This window comes from Canis aureus, chromosome 32 (genome assembly GCF_053574225.1).
Source record: "Canis aureus isolate CA01 chromosome 32, VMU_Caureus_v.1.0, whole genome shotgun sequence".
Classification (NCBI taxonomy): Eukaryota; Metazoa; Chordata; class Mammalia; order Carnivora; family Canidae; genus Canis; species Canis aureus.
The window spans coordinates 25,481,718-25,502,846 of record NC_135642.1 but is presented as its reverse complement, the minus strand read 5'-3'; the positions used below and the strand labels follow the sequence as shown (position 1 = coordinate 25,502,846).

The window sequence follows — 21,129 nt, the reverse complement described above, 5'->3', positions numbered from 1 at the left end:
ATGAAGACATTCTATCATATCTTAGAGAAGTGCAACTCTTTTACCTTTACAGTAAGGTCTATAATTCCCTGGATTATTATTTATTTTTTTGCTGATGGTGGCAAGTAGGGGTCAATATTAATTTTTTTCCCATATGGATATTTAGCTAATTATATATTTATTAAAAAGACTATCCTCTCTCTACTGTATTACCTTATTGCTGTTATCATAAATGAGTGACTTTTTGTCTGGGCCTATTGCTGGACTGTTGTGTCCCACCATTCTATTTGTTTTACCTTGCACTGATTCTAAGTAGTCATAATTACTGTAACTTTGTAAGAAATCTTAATATCTTGTAGTGTAAGTCATCCAATATTTCTATGATTCTTTTAGTTAATATTGGTATTTTGCATTCAGCCTAAAAATTTTATTTTATTTATTTTTTTATAGCCTAAAATTTTTAAATCAGCTTTATCAGTTCTGGTGGGGAAATCTCCTTCCAAGCTCACTCAACATGGCTGTTGGGAGGCTCAGTCTTCCAAACGTGATCTTTTCTGGGCTTTAATTGGAATTGCACTGAATATACATATCACAGTTTGGGGAGAGATGATAGCTTTAAAATATTGAGTCTTCCATCCATGAACATGGTATACTCTTCCACTTACTAGGTCTTAATGTTTTGGAGCTTTCTGTGTAGAGTTCTTGTGTATCTTTCATTATTTTATTCATAGACATCTGATTTTTTTGACACTACTGTAAATGATACTTGTTTTCCTTTTAATTTTTTATTTTGACATAATTTCTGGGAAAAGTTGCAAGAATACTATAAAGAATTCCCATATATCCTTCATCTAGATTCCCCGAATGTTAACATTTTACCATATTTGCTTTATCCTTTTCTCTTTTTCTTTATGCATTTTTTTTTCTGAACTGCTTAATAAGTTGCAGACATCATTCACCTTTATCCCTATACTTCAGTGGGTATTTCCTAAAAACAAGAAAATTCTCTTACATAAATCACAATTAGAACCAGGAAATATTAAATTTTCATGGCTATCTAATTTATACCTTGTTCAGATTCTGCCAATTGCCCCAATAATGTCCTTTATACAAAGAAAAAGAAAACCGTGATTATTTGTGTTCACTTGCATCTCCGTAGTCTCCTTTTAATCTAGAATATTTCCTTAATATTTCCTTGTCATTCATGACTGGCATCTTTGAAGAATACCGGTCAGGTATTTTCTAGAATGTACCTCAGTTTGAGTTTGGCTGATGCTTTCCCATGAACAGATTCAGATTATGTGTTATGGCAGTAATACCAAAGAAGTGAAAGGGTGTTTTCTTTGCTTCTGATCAGAAATCTCATTTTAGTGATCTGTCCAAATACTGGAAATGTTAACTTTGATCATTTTTTCTTTTTAAAATTATCTACTTTTAAAAGATTTTTATTTTTAAGTAATCTCTTTACTCACTGTGGAGCTTGAAGCCACAACCCTGAAATCAAGAGTTACATGCTCTGCTGACTGAGCCAGCCAGGCACCTCTTAACTTTGATCCCTTGGTTAAAGGAGGTGTCTGTCAAGTTTCTCCATGGTAAAATTATTATTTTATCCTTTGTAATTAATAAATATTTTATGGGGAGACACATTGAGACTGTATAAATATTCTGTTATTTATTTCTTAAACTTTTACCCACTAGAAACAAACAAGGGGTAGTGGAAGGGGGGGTGGGCAGGGGGATGGGGTGACTAGGTGACAGGCACTGAGGGGGGCACTTGATGGGATGAGCACAGGTGTTATACTATATGTTGGCAAACTGAACTCCAATAAAAACAATACAAAAAAAAAAAAAGAAAACCTTTTACCCACTAGTTTTAGCATCCAGATAAAAATCAATATTTGTATGTTGACTTTGTATCCAGTGAACATGGTGATCTTGCTTACTAATCATACTAGTTTACCTCTAGATTCTTTTGGATTTTCTACATACAATCATGCCACGTCATTTTATTTCTTCCTTTCCAACCATTTGTTGTTCTTGCCTTACTGCACCAGCTAGGACATCTACTAAATAGCAGTGGAAGTAATGGGCATACATGTATCATTCCAGACCTCAGGGAAAAGGGTTTCAGTGCTTTAACATTTAGTATGGATTTGCTATAACATTTTATAGAAATATCATATTAGTGAAGTCCCCTTATGTTACACATTTTCTAATGGTTGTTGTTCCTCTTGCATCATGAGTAGGCTTTTCATTTTATCATATGGCTTTTCTGTGTCTATTAAGATTGTTGTGGGCAGCCTGGGTGGCGCAGTGGTTTAGCACCACCTTCAGCCCAGGGCATGATCCTGGGGACCTGAGTCCCACATCGGGCTCCCTGTGAGGAGCCTGCTTCTCCCTATGCCTGTGTCTCTGCCGCTGTGTGTGTGTGTGTCTCTCGTGAATAAATAAATAAAATCTTTAAAAATAATAAAGATTGTCTTATGAATTTTCTCCTTTATTCTGTTATGCCATGAATCCTACTGACTGATTTAAAAATACTAAACCTACTTCACATTCCTGAACTAACATTAATCTTGGTTATGATGTATTATCCTTTTTTTTTTTTTTTTAAAGAGAGAGCGTGTGCACAAGTGGAAAAGGGAGGGGCAGAGGGAGAGGAAGAAAGAGAATCCTAAGCAGGCTCCACACCCAGCATGGGGCTGGATCTCACAACCCTGAGATCATGGGCCAAGCCAAAACCAAGAGTTGGATGCTTAAATGACTAAACCCCCGGGCACCCCACTCTCCTTTTTAATATATTGCTAAATTCAATTTAGTAAGATTTGTTTAAGAATTTTGCATTCATGGGATCCCTGGGTGGCGCAGCGGTTTGGCGCCTACCTTTGGCCCAGGGCGCGATCCTGGAGACCCAGGATCGAATCCCACGTCGGGCTCCCGGTGCATGGAGCCTGCTTCTCCCTCTGCCTGTGTCTCTGCCTCATTCTCTCTCTCTGTGACTATCACAAATAAATAAAAAAATTTAAAAAAATAAAAATAAAAAAAAAAAGAATTTTGCATTCATAGTCATGAGAGATACTGATTTATAATTGACTTTTCTTGTAAAGTCTTTGTCAGATTTTGGAAGGGTATCTTCATTAAAGGAGCTGGGAAATGTTATTCTTTTCTATTCTGTGGAATTTATTTTATGTGGATTGACATTTCTTCTTCCTTAAATATATGGTAGCATTTACCAGTGAAGCCATCTGAGCCTGATTTTTCTTTGTTTAAAGTCCTTAATTACAAATTCACTTTAATATATATAGTACTATTCATATTTACTATTTCCTCTTGTGTCAGTTTTGATAAGTTGTATTTGTCTAGGAATTTGCCCATTTCATCTGAGTTGTCAAATTTATTAGCAAAAAGTTGTCCATAATATCCTCTTATCTTCTTAATGCCTGTAAGATCTATGATGATATCCCATACCTTTGTTTTGTCTTGCTAATTGTTGGTGAGAATGTGGCAGCTGAAAGGCAACTGAATTATATTTGATTTTACAGAATGAATGACAAAATGATGTCGTAAATTTCCAAGGTCATGTAAAAGGCAAAAAGAAGTAGATCCATACATATTAGAAATTTTCTTAAGACTAATGCAAGACTTTTCTCTATATTTAGAGATTCTTGATATACAACTGTTTTTTTCTTTCTTTCTTTCTAATAGAAAATCAGGTCCGAGGTGCTAGAGATTTGGTGTTCTAGTCCCTGTTCTGACCCTGACCAGCCCAAAGACCTTGCAAGTCTCATTTCCTTCTCTGAACCTCCACTGCCTCATCTGTAAAGTGAGGTGTAGATGAATTTTGTGTTCTTTTGAAGTAAAATCTACTCCCAGTATGGGGCTTGAACTCATGACCCTGGGATCAAGTTGCATGCTCTATCAACTGAGCCAGCCAGATCCCCTGCAACTGGTTAGTTTTAATGGGTGCTTAATACATAAAAGGCTGTTGGTTGGGGCCAACTCAATGCACCAACACTTGACACTGTAAGACTAATTAGATCTGTGAATCATATTTGTTGCACTGTACAATTTCAATTTTCACATACATCATCTCATTTGTTCTTTCATATTTTTCCCTTCAAAATAAACAAGATAAGCATTTTGATTTATATGAATAGGCTCCTTCAGGCCTTTACAGCTTTAAGCATGCTGTTTCCCTAGGCCTGGCAAACTCATGTTTATTCTTCATATTATTTAAAACATCATCTACTTTATAAACCCTCTATTAATGTTTCCCCTGCAAGCAGAATTAGGCTTTTTTATTATCTGTTCTCCTACAACATTTTTTTTTTTTATTATTATTTATGATAGTCACAGAGAGAGAGAGAGAGGCAGAGACATAGACAGAGGGAGAAGCAGGCTCCAAGCACCGGGAGCCTGATGTGGGATTCGATCCCGGGTCTCCAGGATCGTGCCCTGGGCCAAAGGCAGGCGCCAAACCGCTGCGCCACCCAGGGATCCCAACATTTTGTTATATAACACTTGGAACACTGTATATTGCTGGTCAAAAATTTGATGTATCTCTTTTCCCTCACCCCATTTTGACCTTGGGAGAGACACTGCAACTTACTTCTGACTCCTCAAATGCTTGATATAAAGCACGCTAAATTCTTGTTGAATGAATATATTATCAGAATACATTGTATTGCTGATGAGAAAAAAAGCTTTTTTATCTCTCCGTGTAAAAGCTTACATGATCTGAGCTCCTGCTATCTCTCTGACCTCATTATCGTATTCTCCCAAGTTCACTCTCCTTTAGCCACACCAGTCTCCTTGTTGTTCCTCAAATATGTCAAATACATCTTACATCAAGATCTTTGCACGTGCTGATCTCTTTGCCTGGAATATTCTTTGTCTCAATTCCTTTGGGTTTTGGCTCCAATGTCACCTTATCATGGCAGTCTTCCCCAATTACCCTATAAAAAATAACAATACTTCCTTCCTACACCAGCATTCTATCCTTATCTTTCATTATTTTTCCCTATAGCATTATCACTTGACAAATATATATTTCTCCTATGTTTTTAGTTTTTTGTCTTCTCCCACTAGAATATAAACTCCATGGAGGCAGGGACTTTGTTAAGTGCTATATCTCCAGCATCTGGAATAGTACCTGGTATGTACTAGGATTAAACAAGTATTTGCTGAATGAATGCAATACATTAAAAACAATATTAATAAATCTGAGAAATGACAACAGTGGCAACTTGGCTTCTAGATGATTTAGTCCTTTTTAACTCCTACCCAAAAATACTCATACAGAATGAATACTAGTATATTAAAAAGGTTACTGTTCTAGGAGTCAGAATGCATTCAGCCCTTCAGAAAATAACTTTTGGATACTCTACTAGATACTTGGGATAAGTATGACCCTAGGAGCTCAAAATTAGAAGACATGGGTTTTTGTTTTGCTTTTTGTTTTTTTGCATAGGGGCCATGTTAATCTTATTGTATTATTCCAATTTTAGTATATATGCTACTGAATTGAGCACAGAAGACGTGGGTTTCAATCCCCATTCCATCACAGCAATCAACCCACTGACTTGGGCTAATGCATTTTTAATTTCACCAAGTTCCCCCTCCCCCCACCCAAACCATTTCCTCTACTACAAACTAAAACACATTGTCTAGATCCAAGACCTGTGAAAGTCATGAGGTAATATGTAAATACACATTATAAATTACAAAGCCTTATACAAATATAAAAGAATCAAGTATCTCTAAAACGAAAAAAAAAAAGTATCTCTAAAACGTACTTAAGGAATATTTAGGAAATGAAGTGTAGAAAAGTTCTAAGTGAGAAAAATCAAAAGATCCCCATTTAAGCGAATTAAAATAATTCTATTTAATCGCAATTGTAAATATAAAAATATAAAATATAAATTTGGAAAGTTTCCTTAGTCTGATAATTCTCATTGACGTTAGAAGATACAATTGACAAGATGTAAAATCTTGTTCATAATCTGTAATTTATAGGTTATTGAAATTAATAGATGGATTGTAGCTATACTTACCCTATAGGTAAAAACTGGTGCAGAATAAGATTAAGCTTTTTTCGTTCTTGCCAGAAATGTCTGAAGACCAAAGGTATCCATGGAATGACTGCTGTGGGACGAATTATGAAGGCAAGTGCCACCAGGGAGGAGTACTTGACACTATAAACAAGGAAAATATGTCGTCAAGACAACTAGGAAATGAGTTTATAAACTTTCTATTATTTATGCTGTGATATAACTTTTTTTAAAAAAATAAGAGCATTTCCCTTTTGGTATAAATAGCTATGTGTACTAGGGTATGTTACTTATACTTTTTGGCTCTTAATTTTTCTCATCCATAAAAAGAGGTAATAACAAAGATCTTTTTCTATTCTAATATCCTAACTCTAGTATTTTAAATTTAGAAGTTATTCTATGTCTTAATGTTGGCCTTGTTTTTCCAGAAGGCATACTAACTTTTAGCCATACAACTGCCATTTGCTTTCCTGATGGAAAAAGATATCAAGTCTCTCCTAAGAAGATAAAAGAAAGTCACACAAAGCCATTTTCTAAGAAAAAATTAATGAATGCATTTAAGGAAATATTAGGATTATTTAAACAATACTGGGCTTCTGAATATATACAATTTTGTTTTGAAAGTAAGGTGCTAATTTTATCCAAATGAAATACCTATATGTATAATTGATAAAAAGCCTACCATACAAACCTCTAAGATCATGGATAGAAATGTGGATTTTTACTATTAGGACTTCTCTCAATAAATGGCTAAAGAACACTATAATAATTTACTTCTGAGGACTATGGACAGTAGATTATCACATGGGAATAGTGTTAGCTCTGCTAAAAATTGAAAGTACAAAAAATAAAACTTTGTGGTACCATTACATATCTACTAACTAATAAGGAGTTATAGAGAAATTTCTAATGTTGGTGAGGATGTTAAGAGCAGGGATTTCAAATTCAGATGCTTACAGAGACCACATAAGTAATAAAAATAAGTGATGTAGACCATAGAGGGAGGTTCAAATACTGTCGTGAAGGAATCCTGGTGCAAAATGTTGCGAAGCCTCTCATTTTTTCAAGAGACCCAGAAACCCAGATTTTATGTAAGATCTCCCAATTTTAAAACTTTGCCAAGTAATTTCCTCAAAAAAACAAAACAGGGACCCTCTTGTCCTAACTGAATCCAGGCAGCCAATCTAAGTCTGGCCAGTGTAAAACTATGTCCAAATAGTGATAATGACATTTAAAAGACCTAAGTCAGGGCAGCCCAGGTGGCTCAGTGGTTTAGCGCTCCCTTCAGCCCAGAGCGTGATCCTGGAGACCCGGGATCAAGTCCCGTGTCGGGCTTCCTCCATGGAGCCTGTTTCTCTCTCTTCCTATGTTTCTGCCTCTCTGTGTCTCTAAAGAATAAATAAGTAAATTCTTAAAAAAAAAACCTAGGTCAGATTTTCTGATTTTGAATGTGAGAAAGTTGGACAATTGGTAGTGAGGACAGAAATGAAGACTAGCTAAGCCTTAAAATTTGAAAACTAAAACAGATTAACAGACTGGGCTATTGACTTTTCCTCAAAACTACCTTGGATTCTACATAATTCATCCATTTCATTTATGTAGCTGAGATATTCGGTAATTTTCTTCCAAGAAAAAGGTGCCTTTTTCTTATTTTTACTTTTAGCCTTATAAAAAAAGCTCTCATCATATTAGTAAATTTAAGTGAATGCCTTTTCTTGCAGTCAGGAGTCTACTACAGAAATAATCTTATTTGATTCGATTTTCCCAATAACTCTTCTATATAGGAAGAATGGATAGTAGCTTCTTAACTAGACCAAATTATGGCTTTCTCCCTTTCAGTATATCCTAAATAAATACTGGCACTGCAAGAGAATTCTTTCTAAATATTTTATTATGTCATACTTTCAAAAGCTTTCAAGAGGTCCTTACTACCTACAGAAAAAAGTCCAAATACTGGAGAAGGGCAAAGTCCCATTCCAGCCTCATCTCTTATTCTTCCCTTCTCCCATGCTTCCTACCATGTGTATGGTAGGATGGACAACCTGGCCACAATAAAATGAAGCCCTTTTATAGCTGTTTGTTTGCTCATGTTGGTTGTTCCATTTGCTTTGTATTTGCATCCCCAGTTTATATAAGCCCAAAGCTGGTCCATATATTTAATTTATTTAAAAATTGAAGTATAATCAATATACAGTATTGTTATTAGTTTCAAGTATACAATATAGTGATTTGACATTTATATACATTACAAAATTCTCACCACAAAAAAAGGTGTTATGTTACCATACAAAGTTATTACAACTTTATGGACTATATTCCCAATGCTATACTTTATATCCTCATGACCATTTATTTTATGAATGGAACTTTGTACCTCATAATCCCATTCATCTATTTTGCCCATCCACCCATTCCTCTTCCAATCTGGCAACCATCAGTTTGTTCCCTGTATTTGTGAGTCTGTTTATGTTGTTTATTCATTTGTTTTGTTTTTTAGATTCCACTTTTAAGTGAAATTATGTGGTATTTATCATTCCCTGTCTGACTTCTTTCACTAATATCACTTATCTCAGTAATATCCTCTTGGTCCATCCATTGTTGTTGCAGATGGTAAGATTTCATTCCTTTTATGGCAAGTAGAGCACACGCACACACACACACACCTTCTTTATCTGTTCATCTATTAATGGATACTTAGGTTCCTTCCATATCTTGCCTATTGTAAATTAATGCTGCAGTAAATATAGGAGTGCTTATTACTGTTTGCATTTTCTTTGGATAAATACCCAGACATGGAATTCATGGATCACATCTATAATATTTCTATTTTTAGTTTTTGGAGGAACTTTCATACTGTTTTCCACAGAGGCTGCACTAATTTACATTCCTACCAACAGTGCATGAGGGTTCCCTTTTCTCCACATCCAAGCCAACACTTGTTATTTTTTGTCTGTTTGGTAATAGCCATTCTGACAAGTGTGAGATGATATCTTATTTTTTTTTAAGATTTTATTTATTCATGATAGACACACACACAGAGAGAGGGGCAGAGAGACAGGCAGAGGGAGAAGCAGGCTCCATCCCAGGAGCCTGACTGAGGACTCGATCCCGGGGCTCCAGGATCACGTCCTGGGCCAAAGGCAGGCGCTAAACCACTGAGCCACCCAGGGAATCCCCCTCTTATTTTGGTTTTCATTTGCATTTCCCTGATGATTAGTTATGTTGAACATCTTTTCATATGTCTGTAGGCCATCTGTAAATTTTCTTTGGAAAAATGTCTACTTAGGTCTTCTGCCCACTTTTTAATTTACTTTTTAAAAATTGTATGAGTTCTTTATGTATTTTGCATATTAGCCCTTTACAGAATATATCATTTGCAAATAAATACCTTCTTCCATTCAGTAGGTTGCCTTTTCATTTTGTTGGTGGGTTTTCCTTTCTGTGCTGTTCATAGACCCAATAGTTTGTTTTTGATTTTGTTGCCCGTGCCTGGGGAGATAGATCTAAAAAAATGTTTCTAAAACTGACATCCAAGAGTTTACCACTTGTTTTCTTTTAGGAGTTTTATGGTTTCAGGTCTTACATTTTAAGTTTATATTTTGTATATGGGTTGATAAAGTTGTCAAGTTTCAGTCTTTTCCATGTAACTATCCAGTTTTCCCAACACCATTTTTTGAAAAGACTGCCTTTTCCCTGTTATATATTCTTGCCTAGCTTTGTTGTGGATTAATTAACCATACAACTGTGGGTTTAGGGGCATGTGGGTGGCTCAGTCAGTTCAGTTAAGCATCTGCCTTCAGCTCAGGTCATGATCTCAGGGTCCTGGGATCAAGCCCCATGTTGGGCTTGCTGCTCAGCAGGGAGCCTGCTTCTCCCTTTCCCTCCACCCCTATCCTCTGCTCATGCATACTCCATCTCTCAAATAAAAAATATAAAATCTTAAAAAAAAAAAAAGTGTGGGTTATTTTTGGGCTATTTTGTTCCATTGATCTATAGGTTTATTTTAGTGTCAGAACCATACTTTTTTGATTACTATAGCTTTGTAGTATAATCTGAGATTTGGGAGTGTGATACTTCCTGCTTTGTTCTGTCTCAAGATGGTTTTGGCTATTCAGGGGTTTTTGTTTGTTTGTTTGTTTTTGTGGTTCCAAACAAAGTTTAGGATTATCTTTTACTTCTGAGAAAAATGCTATTAGTACATTGATAGAGACTGCACTGAATCTCTAGATTGCTTTGGGTAATATGGACATTTTAACAATATTAATTTTCCAATCCATGAATATGGTGTATCTTTCCATTTACTTGCATCATTTTCAATTTCTTTCATTAATGTCTTAGAGTTTTAAGAGCACAGGTCTTTGGTTAAATTTATCTTTAGGTATTTTTTAATGCAGTTATAAATGGGATAGTTCTTCTAGTTTCTCTTTCTGCTACTTTGCTAGTAGTGTATAGAAACAACGGATTTCTGTATATTCATTTTGTATCCTGTAACTTTATTAAATTTATTAGTTCTAATATTTTTTTTTTGGTGGAGACTTTACAGTTTTCAATATGTAGTATGTTAGCTGCAATAATGAGTTTTACCTCTTTCTAACCAATTTGGATGCCTTTTCTTTTTCTGGTCTGATTACTGTTGCTAAGACTTCCAATACTATGTGGAATAACAGTGGTGAGAGTAAGCATCCTTGTTCCTGACTTTAGATGAAAAGTTTCAAGCTTTTCACTATTGAGTATGGTTATTACCTGTGGGTTTCTCATATATGGCCTTTATTATGTTGAGGTATATTCATTTATTATGTTGAGGTATATTCATGTATTGTATATTATACAGAATGAATAAATGGATGTTGAATTTTGTCAAATGCTTCTTCTGCATCTATGGAGATAATCATATGATTTTTAACCTTCATTTTATTAATGCGGTACATCATGTTAATTTGCAAATAATGATCCCTGCATTTCTGTAATTCCACTTGATTGTGGTGAATGATACCTTTATTATATTATTGAATTCAGTTTGTGGTATTTTGTTGAAGAATTTGAATCTCTCTTCATTAGAAATACTGGCCCATAATTTTGCTTTTTGTTTTTGTTTTTTGGTATATCAGGGTAATGCTGGCCTCATAATGAATGAATTTAGAAGAGTTCCTTCCTCTTTAATTTTTTTGAAATTAATTAACTCTTCTTTAAAAGTTTTGTAGAATTCATCTGTGAAGCTATCTGATCTTGGGCTTTTGGGGGGAGTTTTTTGACTACTGATTCAATTTTATTACTAGTGATCAGTCTATTCAGATTTTGTTTCTTCCTGATTCAGTCTTGAAAGATTATGTTTCTAAATTTATCCATTTCTTCTAGGTTGTCCCACTTGTTAGAATATAATTTTTTGTAATAGTCTTTTATAATCCTTTTTTATTTCTATGGTGTTGGCTGTAACTTCTCCTCTTTCATTTCTGAGTTAAGTCCTTTTTTTTTCTTTGAGCCTGGCTAAAGTTTTTAAACATTGCTTATCTTTTTAAAGAATCAGTTGTTAGTTTCACTTATCATTTCTAATTTTTTGTCCCTATTCCATTGTGATCTTTATTATTTTCTTCTGCTAACTGGGTCTTTGTTCTTTTTCTACTAAATTTAGATTAGGTTAGATTGTTTGGAACTATTCTTATTTCTTGAGGTAGGCCTGTTTTGTTATAAACTTCTTAGAACTGCTTCTGTTGCATCCTAAGGATTCTGGAATATTGTATTTCTATTTTAATTTGTCTCAAGGTATTTTTGAATTCTCTTTGATTTTGTTGACCTATTGCTTGTTTAGTAGCATGTTTGGGGCCTTCATTTTTTTCACAGGTTTTTTTTTTTTTTTTTTAATTGCAATTGATTTCTAGTGTCATACTGTTGTCAGAAAAGATGTTAAGCATCTGCTTTCAGCTCAGGTCATGATCCCAGAGTCCTGGGATCTAGTCCCTAGTTGGGCTTCCAGCTCAGCAAGAAGCTTCCTCCCCACTCATGCTCTTACAATCTTTATCACTATCTTTCTCTGTCAAATAAATAAATAAAATCCTTTAAAAAAAAAAAAGATGCTTGATAAGATTTCAATCTTCTTAAATTTATTGAGACTTATTTCTGGCCCAACGTGATCTCTTTTAGAGAATGTTCCATGTGTACTTCAAAAAAATGTGCATTCTGCTGTTTGGGGATGAAATATTCTATGTCTGTTAAGCCAATCTGGTTTAATGTGTCGTTAAAACTACTGTTTCCTTATTTCCTGTCTGGACTAATTATCCATTGTCGCTAGTGGGGCATTAAAGTCTCCTCCTACTACTGTATTTCTCCTTTTAGGCCTGTTAATAATTTGCTTTATATATTTAAATGCTGCTATGTTGGATACATAAATATTTACAATTATAGCCTCTTGTTGGCTAGATCCCTTTATCACTATTAATGCCCTTCTTTGTCTTTTATTATAGTCTTTGTATTAAGGTCTATTTTTGTCCAAGTATTACCACCCTCATTTTTTCTTCACTTCCATTTGCATGGAATATCTGTGTTCATTCCTTCACTTTCAGTATGATTTTTCGGTTTGAAGTGAGTCTCTTCTATGCAGCACACAGATGAGAGTTTTGTTTCCTTTTTTAAATCCATCCAGTCATTTCATGTCTTTTGGCTGGAGCATTTAGTTCATTTACATTTAATGTAATCATTGATAGGTGTGTACTTATTGTTATTTTGTTAACTGTTTTCTATTTGGATTTATTTATTTATTTAGATGAAATTTTAAACTGAGAATGTCTTCCCCCCCGCCTTTATCTTTTTTAAATTAAATTCAATTAATTAACAATGTATTATTCGTTCCAGAGATAGAGATCAGTGATTCATCTGTTTGTTTTTGTAGTTCTGTTCTTTTCCTCTTTTCTTGCTCTCTTGTGATTTCATGACTTTCATAATGTTATGCTTGGGTTCCTTTCTGTTTTTTTTGTGTGTGTGTGTGTGTGTGTGTTATGGGTTTTTAGTGCCATGAGATTCATTCTAGAAGCACAGTACATTATCCTTTCATTATGTATTTGATATTATATTTTTTGTATTTTTATTTTCTCTTACTATGGATATAATTGATTTTACTAATTTTGTCTTTTAATTTTTATACTAGCTTGAAGTGATTTATCTATTTTTTACTGTATTTTGTTTTTGCCAGTAAAATTCTTCTTTCATAATTTTTAAAAATTTTCTGCTTAGAAGATTTCCTTTCACATTTTTTGTAAGACTGGTATAGTGGTAATGAACTCCTTTAAACTTTTGTTTGGAAAACTTTTTATCTCACCTTCAATTCTTGCTGGGTAGAGCATTCTTGGTTGTAGTTTTTTTCATTTCAGCACTTTGAACATACTTCACACTAGTTTCTTCTGGCCTGCAAAGCTTCTGCTGAAAAATCAGCTAATATGGGTGTATGGGTGTTTTTTTGCATATAACTGGTTGCTTTTCTCTTGCTATTTTTAAGATTCTCTCTTTACCTTTGGACATCTTAATTATTATATGTCTTATTTTAGAACTCTTGGTTCATCTTGTTTGGGGTTCTCTTGTGCTTCCTGGACCCGGATGTCAGTTTCCTTCCCCAGGTCAGGGAAGTTTTCAGCTATTTTCTCTTCAAATAAGTTTTCTATCCTTTTCTCTCTCTTCTTCTAGGACCCCTATAATGTGAATGTTAGTCTGCTTAATGTTCTAGAAGTCCTTACCCTATCCTCATTTTAAGAAATTCTTTTCCTTTTGCTTTTCTGTTTGGATGATTTCCACCACCCTGTCTTCCATATTGCTGTTCTGCATCTTCTAATCTGCTGTTGATTCCCTCAGTATATGTTTCATTTCAGTTATTATATTCTTCAGCTCTCGTTGGTTCTTTTTAATATTTTTCTATCTCAAGTTTTCCCTGAGTTCATTCACTCTTCAAAGTTTAGTGAGCATTTTAGGACTATTACTTTGAATTCTTTTTCAGGTAGATTGCTTGTTTCCACTTTGTTTAGTTCTTTTTCTGAGGTTTTGTATTGTTCTCATTTAAAATATATTATTGTATCTCTTTGTGTTTGTTTCTTGGGATTAGGTAGGTCAGCTATATTTCCTGGGTTAAAGGTAATGTCCCATGGGCCTAGAAGTACAATTCTTCTTGGTCACCAGTACCAGGCATTCCAGGACTATCCTCTGTATGGGCTGTGTGACCTCCTTTTGTGACATGCCATAACTGCTGTGGGTGTGCTCATGGGCAGGCTAGCACAGGCCTGGCTGTGGCTCCTGTGGGCATGCTGATCGATGGCATCAGGCCTCAGTGTAGCTGGTTATGAGGCCCATCCACAACTGGTATGGGTGAGCTGATGGGCAGAGATGCCTCCCTCACCCAGGGCTGGAATTACTATGGAAGGGTAGCAGTGCCAACAGAGGCGGCCCCCTGGTTATGGCATGGTGGCAGCTGCTTTGGAGGGGCACCTGCCAAGTTGGGTAGGGCAGGTCTGCAGGGGAATGCCAGAGTGAGGCAAACTATGCTAGCAAGGTAGATGGAAAGTATCACACTATCATTTGCCAGTGTTGGCAAATGTTGACTAGCTGGGTGAAGATGGGCCAAAAAATGGTGTATATGAGAACTCCTGTTCTTGGGAAAAGTGCCCAGCCTTTATGGTACATGCCTTAAAATCTGTCAATAAATCTTGATGTCTAGCTCAGATGATTTTTAAACTGCTGTTGCTTTGCTGGTTTTGAAGAAAGTGATACTGTTTGCAGGCCATTTAAGAGCAGAGTCTAGGTTTCCTATAGTTCTCGGGGTCTTCTGGAGCTAAACCCCACTGATGTCCCTGAGACATTACAGGGATTCATATTCCTGAGTCCCCAGGCAGGGGGTCCCTGATGTGGAGTTGAACTCTTTGCTCCACAGGGACCACCTTCACCTCTGATATCCCTCCTGCTATGGGTTATTGCTGGACACTTTTCAAATGTCTATTTTTCCACTGGGTCTCAAGGGTAACCAAGACTTCATGTGAGACTTTCAAGTGGGGAATCTCAGTTTCCTATAGAACATGGGGCCCCTGGATGTCAACTTGTTGACTTTCCATGCTAGATGTTCTGGGTGCTTGTTTCTCTAGTGCAGATCCCAGGGGTCAGAGTGCCTAATGTAAGGCACCAACCCCTTGCTCTTCTGGAAGAAATGCCTAGCTGGTGTGTGTTGCTATACTGTGGGTTGGATTTTTTTGTGACAGTGTCTCTGCCTCTTCTGTCTTTACCTTTTGTTGTGGACAGCAATTTATCTAGTTTTCAGATTTTCTGGAGGGAAATTGATCCATAAGTTCCTATAGATGTGGTATGTCTGAGTGAGGAAGTGAGTTCAGAATCTTCCTATGCTTCCATCTTGGACGCAATCTCTTGGGTTCATATATTTTCTATTTGCCCTTCCAGATCTGTTTTCCTCTATTCTTCACTTGCTCTATGTGCAGGAAAGCTGACCTGTCTGGACTATATTAATGAGCTCACTTGCATTCTGGCTTCTGACTGGCTTTGACTGATTGGAGCGTTTCAGAAGAGTTAAGTCAGGGTATTTTATTCCCCCAGCTCCCTCCTTGCTATGGCGAGCTGTGCCTGTCTCCTACTGGGGAGAGTTATAGTTTTATATGGATTGCCATAATAATTACCTCTCCTTAGGGCCAAAGGGTAGCAGAAACTTCCCCCTATGATTAACCCTGGGGTACTATGGTTATTTCCTTATTGGCTTTTCTAAACATTGCCTAAACATGTATACATAGTCCTTTTATTAAACTGCCCTTCATTACCTGGTTTGCATATATCTGTTTCCTATTATAATAAATGTATCAACTGATAATGTGGTTTTAATAAACCTCATGAACATCTGGGGGTCCACTGGACATTATAATATGTTGATACTTAAGATCTTTCATGTTTTGTACATAATTATTAACAGTAATATATCTCACCTGTTCATAGACTTTGAACCTTCCAAAGGATAGTAGAAAAGAGCAATTATAGTAAGAACAGTTTCCATGGTGTTTGTAAGAGTTCTGGTACAGCAATACCATGTGAACCAAGAGCTTAACTGGCAAAAAAACTAAGAACAATTATAAGCAAACATATAGGGAGGGAGAATTGGAAAAGCTCAGTATTATCTTCTTTTATGGAAAATATCAAGTCTACATATTGCAAAAAATCACATCAAAAGATAAACGATATTGAAAATAGTCATGCCCATTGTTTTTAAGGAGTTATATTACACATAGGTCTATAATAATACCAGATATATTATATGTGAAAGTTAGTAAGTTAATACTTTCAGGTAAATTGACTAAAATAAAAAAAAACAGTTTTTGGAAGAACATGCAAACAGAAGCATCAAATCTACAAAGCAACTGTCTTAAAAGAAACTTGTTAGCTAGTGCAAGGATGTTAAACATGTGGTACTGGCTTCCTATCTCTTCAAATACAGCCTTTAAAAAATGTTCCAAAGTTTTGTAGATATAAAGGCTTTTCCTAAACTATAACAACTTAGTACTTTAGAGGAAGAATTTCAAAGGTATTACATTCTTGCCATTTTAGGTTGAGCCTTCAGCAGTGTATATAAGCACAAAATAAGGAGACTGATTTCATCCTTGAATCAATTAACAACCACTCAATCACTAAACCATGCTGTCTTCTTAATGCAAATAAAAACACTACCCACAGAAATATCTTAATAATTAGCAAATTATAATATTAATAAATTAATAAAAATTATATTCTAGAAATTTGTTGATAAATTGGTCACTTGGAATTCAGAACATATTTTCCAGTAGAAACTATTAAAAAGGTAGTAACATTTCTAAGCAGGCTTATATAAGTTTACTTAATTTAAGAAAGAGCCAAAGGAGGTTAATCACAGTACTAAAGAATCCAGTCACTCTTCAGAATATAGTTTCAATGAGAAAATCAAAATTTGAATGTGATATCAGGAATCTATCTCCCCACTGTGAAATAAGCCAGTTTGACAAAGGACAGTTTTCTACACATTTTCTCCCTTACAGAGTTTATTTCAAACACTAGCTAGAGGTGAAAGAATGCTTCAGTGAAAACATACTTCTTAGGCTCAGTCTCAGGTATGAGGTAGTGAACAATGGATGTAAACAGTGGAGGCGATTTGTGAGGTAGCCAATAATTAGAACTATTCCTACTGGGGGCACCTGGTGGCTCACTTGGTTAAGCATCTGCCTTTGGCTCAGGTCATGATCCTGGAGTCTTGGGGTAGAGTCTCGGGATTGAGTCCCAGGATCGATTGGATGAAGCCCTGCATCAGGTTTCCTGCTCAGTGGGGAGTCTGCTTCTCCCTCTCCTCCTGCTCATGCTCTCTCACTTTCTCTCTCAAATAAGTAAAATGAAAGAAAGAAAGAAAGAAAGAAAGAAAGAAAGAAAGAAAGAAAGAAAGAAAGAAAGAAAGAAAGAGAAAGAAAAGAAAGAGAAAAAAAGAACTATTCCTAACTGAATTTTATAGAAAGTGAGGCAAGGATTATGACAGGTTTGACCAATGAAGTGAAGATGTTTCCAAAGGCTGCTCCTAGGGTTCAGACTCTCAAAGATTTTGAGGGCATCGGTGGCTTCAATCACCCAGGGTGCAATCAGAAGGAGATATGGCATGCACCACTTGAATTTTGTTGTTCTTCATTATGGAAGTACCTCTATAACACTGTTCAAATTATCTTTTGAAGCTGTTTTAAGAATTGATATTTTTCCATGTGTTTTACGCTGTTAGGAATGAAATAAGTGACTAGTTTCTAAAGGGTTTAACACTTACCACCCATCTTGCCATTTGCTGATTTTCTAGTTGCTTCATTAAGGAGTAGAGTCTGATGTCTGCTATAGCAGATAGGAGTGCTTGGGCAAGTCTAGGAATCCAAATCTTCAATAGTTTTTTTTTTTTTTTTTAATTAAAAAAAGAAGATATTTAAAAACATGTACCAGTTCACACTGAATTAGCATAAAAATCAACAAACTGATCCAACTATCAACTGAAGGCCCTTCTTCTTAGTACAAAAATAGACAAATATATTAGTCTATTCTGCAAAAATACCTGTTTTCGACAAAAATTACATTAATTTTTCAGGAAAATGCCCAAAGTAGTTTTATCATTCTCATTCTTTCTCTCTGTAATTTATATATTACAACACTACTGCTTTTAATTTAGATAGCCAACAAAATAGTTCATTGCGTTAAGGTTCTATTTTGGAAGCACATTTAGTGATTTCCATTAGCATAACAGTAAGTTAAATTTTTATGAATCATTTATAATAGTGTGTGATGGGTATCATACCAAGTACTTTATATATATCACCTCACTCAGTCCTCCTAACAATCCCTGTGAGATAGGTACTGCTTTATAAGTGAGGAAACTGAGGTACAGAGACATTAAATAATTTTCTCAAGGCTACAAAGCTACTTAGTGTCAAAGCTAGGATTCAAACCCAGGTCTTTGTGATTCTGAAGCCTGTGCTCTTAACTACTAAGTTACATTGTTTTTCATCCTGCAATACAGATGATAAAATTATTTACTTTTTTTTCCCCATAAAAGGACAAGTATTCTACAATTACAAAAACACAGTAATCAGATGACATTAAAAAGTAAATTTAAGAGTAAAACTAGGGGCAGCCAGGGTGGCTCAGCGGTTTAGCGCCACCTTCAGCCCAGGGCCTGATCCTGGAGACCTGGGATGGAGTCCCATGTCGGGCTCCCTGCATGGAGCCTGCTTCTCCCTCTGCCTGTGTCTCTGCGCCTCTCTCTCTCTCTGTGTTTCTCATGGATAAATAAATAAATTCTTAAAAAAAAAAAAAGTAAAACTAAAGAGTAAATGTATTATAACTTAATTACAGTTAGTAATTCTAATATTACACAATGACATCTTTGAGAGTTTTTTAAAAAATGTGTCCGAGCTATCATTAACAAAATAACACACTGATAGAGCACAATTTAATCTAGGTTTGTTCAAAAGATGTGTTTCTAAAAATATATTTAAATTTGTATTTTTGTTGGACCAATCTTTATTAACTTTAGAGTAGCTTTACTTTCAGGTGTCAGTGGCTTCTAACACTTTTGTTTTATGTTCCTCCTCTTTGTCAGTAATCTGTAAATATTTAAGTCTTAAAGGTATGCTGTACTTCATAATTTCACTTAAAAAAAATAATTGCCCTGTAAAATAGAGCAAAAGGCATCTATGTACATACCTTTTGTTTACTCTGCATAGAGATCTATATTCTTCTTACCTCTAGGCCTGAAAGTAGTTCATGTGAAAAGTTAACTTGGGGCAAAGAGAAGGAACATGCAAGGGGTAAACCTTGAGTATGATACTGTGTTGGCAGCTTACCATTCTCCTGTTCTTTAAGCTCCTGATTCCTCCATTAAGCTTCCAGAGGCCAAATGCCCTTGTATGTCTTCTGACTATTGAAAGCCCCCACTGTGGAACCCCATTCAGGTCTCCCTTCTATATCCCTTTCTTCTCACGTGTTCTAAGCCAGTGCTGTCCAGTAGAAATATAACACGAGCCACGTACATAGTTTAAAATTTTATAGTAGCCAAATTAAAAAATTAAAAAAAAATCCCAAACAGGTAAAATTAATTTTATTTATTTTGTTTAACCCGACATATCTAAAATATTACCAATTCGTCAAAATAAAAAATTATAGAAACATTTTACATTTTTATTTTGTACTAGGTTTTTGACATCTAGTATGAATTTTATAGTAATAGCACTTCTCAATTTAGACTAGCCACATCTCACATATTCAATAGACACATGTGGCAGTGGCTACCATGTCAGACAGTGCAATTCTAAGCCATTCCTAATTCTATACTCATAGAGAGTATGCAGTTTAGGGAGAAGCTGTCTTGTAAGAGCTCAACATGCTGTGACCTTGGTCTATTTATTTCACTTCTCTGAGCCCTTCTAGTTTCAAAATTATGTAATCTACATTCAAAAAAATCAGTATGACAGATAGCATCTTAATGTTTCTCTACCTGGTCAAGTTCCAGATAGGATGGAGGTTTTTTGAGGGGGACAATGGGGTGAGGATGGGGGGGAGGGCAAGAGGCGGCTTACTTTAAAGCACAAGATGGCCCCGTGGTCAGCTACAGGTTGAGGAGAGTGGCTAGGTCCTGGAGGAATAGCAAGTTTTCTATCTTGAAGACTCCTTCATTCATAATATAACCTACTTCTTGGGATATAAGATATCCTTGATGACATCATGCATATTTGCCTGTGGTTCCAGACATTATGGTTACTCTACATAATTTAGAAGACCTGACAAGAGAAGCAAATTCACAGCTCCTAACTTCTACATGTGTCAATGGGAGAAACTCTGCTAATGCTCTACATTCTCTTTCCCCATGATCTTTCCATGTGTTTCCAGGCTCCAAGAAACCCTCAGGATTTGGACAGCCTTTGGAATTCTGGGCCACTTCCCTAACAGAAAATGGGGAAGGCCCAAACTTCTGAGTCTAATCTGAGGACAGCTTAAAGGATTTTGAGAGTGAGTTTAGAAAAACTTTGGAACCACTAGTTCTTCACTACCCTTTCTTGGCAACTGACACCAAAATTCATGATCTAGGAATTACAACATTACTATTGCTGCCTAATTACTACATATATAGCACAATGATTGTACATATCATTAAATTGTCAAATTAATTTTCTCTAAGATTTAATTTCAACACTAAATCCTGAGTAGGTTTATATACATTTAGTCTTCATAAGCTCATATAACATGGTGTTCTGCTCACAAGTTAAAAAAACAAGATACAACACTGCTCTCACGTGATGCTTTCATGAAGGAAGAATACTTCTAAGGTCCAAATAATTAATGTATAATGTAGTCATTCTGAAAGTCTGCAAATTTTAACAGGATTCCTTCAAGTAAGACACTTTTATGCTGTTTTTGTGTTTTAGCACATAATAAAGGGTTACACATCATAGTATGTCTTTGTAACTGTGGGCTTCCCAGATATGGTCAGAGTTTAGCAACAAGTATCTTTAAAAACAAACAAACAAACAAACAAACTTTGTGATACCAATAATGTCATTTAGTTAATATACATGAGCCTTTT

At 35.5% G+C, this 21,129-nt stretch overlaps 1 protein-coding gene across 1 annotated transcript in view; it reads right to left on the bottom strand.

The window, feature by feature from the left end:
- PIGB (phosphatidylinositol glycan anchor biosynthesis class B) overlaps positions 1–21,129 on the bottom strand; it is a 37,886-nt gene that overhangs the window by 13,956 nt on the left and 2,801 nt on the right. The window contains exons 4-6 of the mRNA XM_077881179.1: positions 17,830–17,934; positions 15,986–16,116; positions 6,033–6,173 (exon numbers count right to left, since the gene is read on the bottom strand). Of these exons, the coding sequence (XP_077737305.1) occupies positions 6,033–6,173; positions 15,986–16,116; positions 17,830–17,934 (377 nt within the window). The remainder of the gene's footprint in view (positions 1–6,032; positions 6,174–15,985; positions 16,117–17,829; positions 17,935–21,129) is intronic.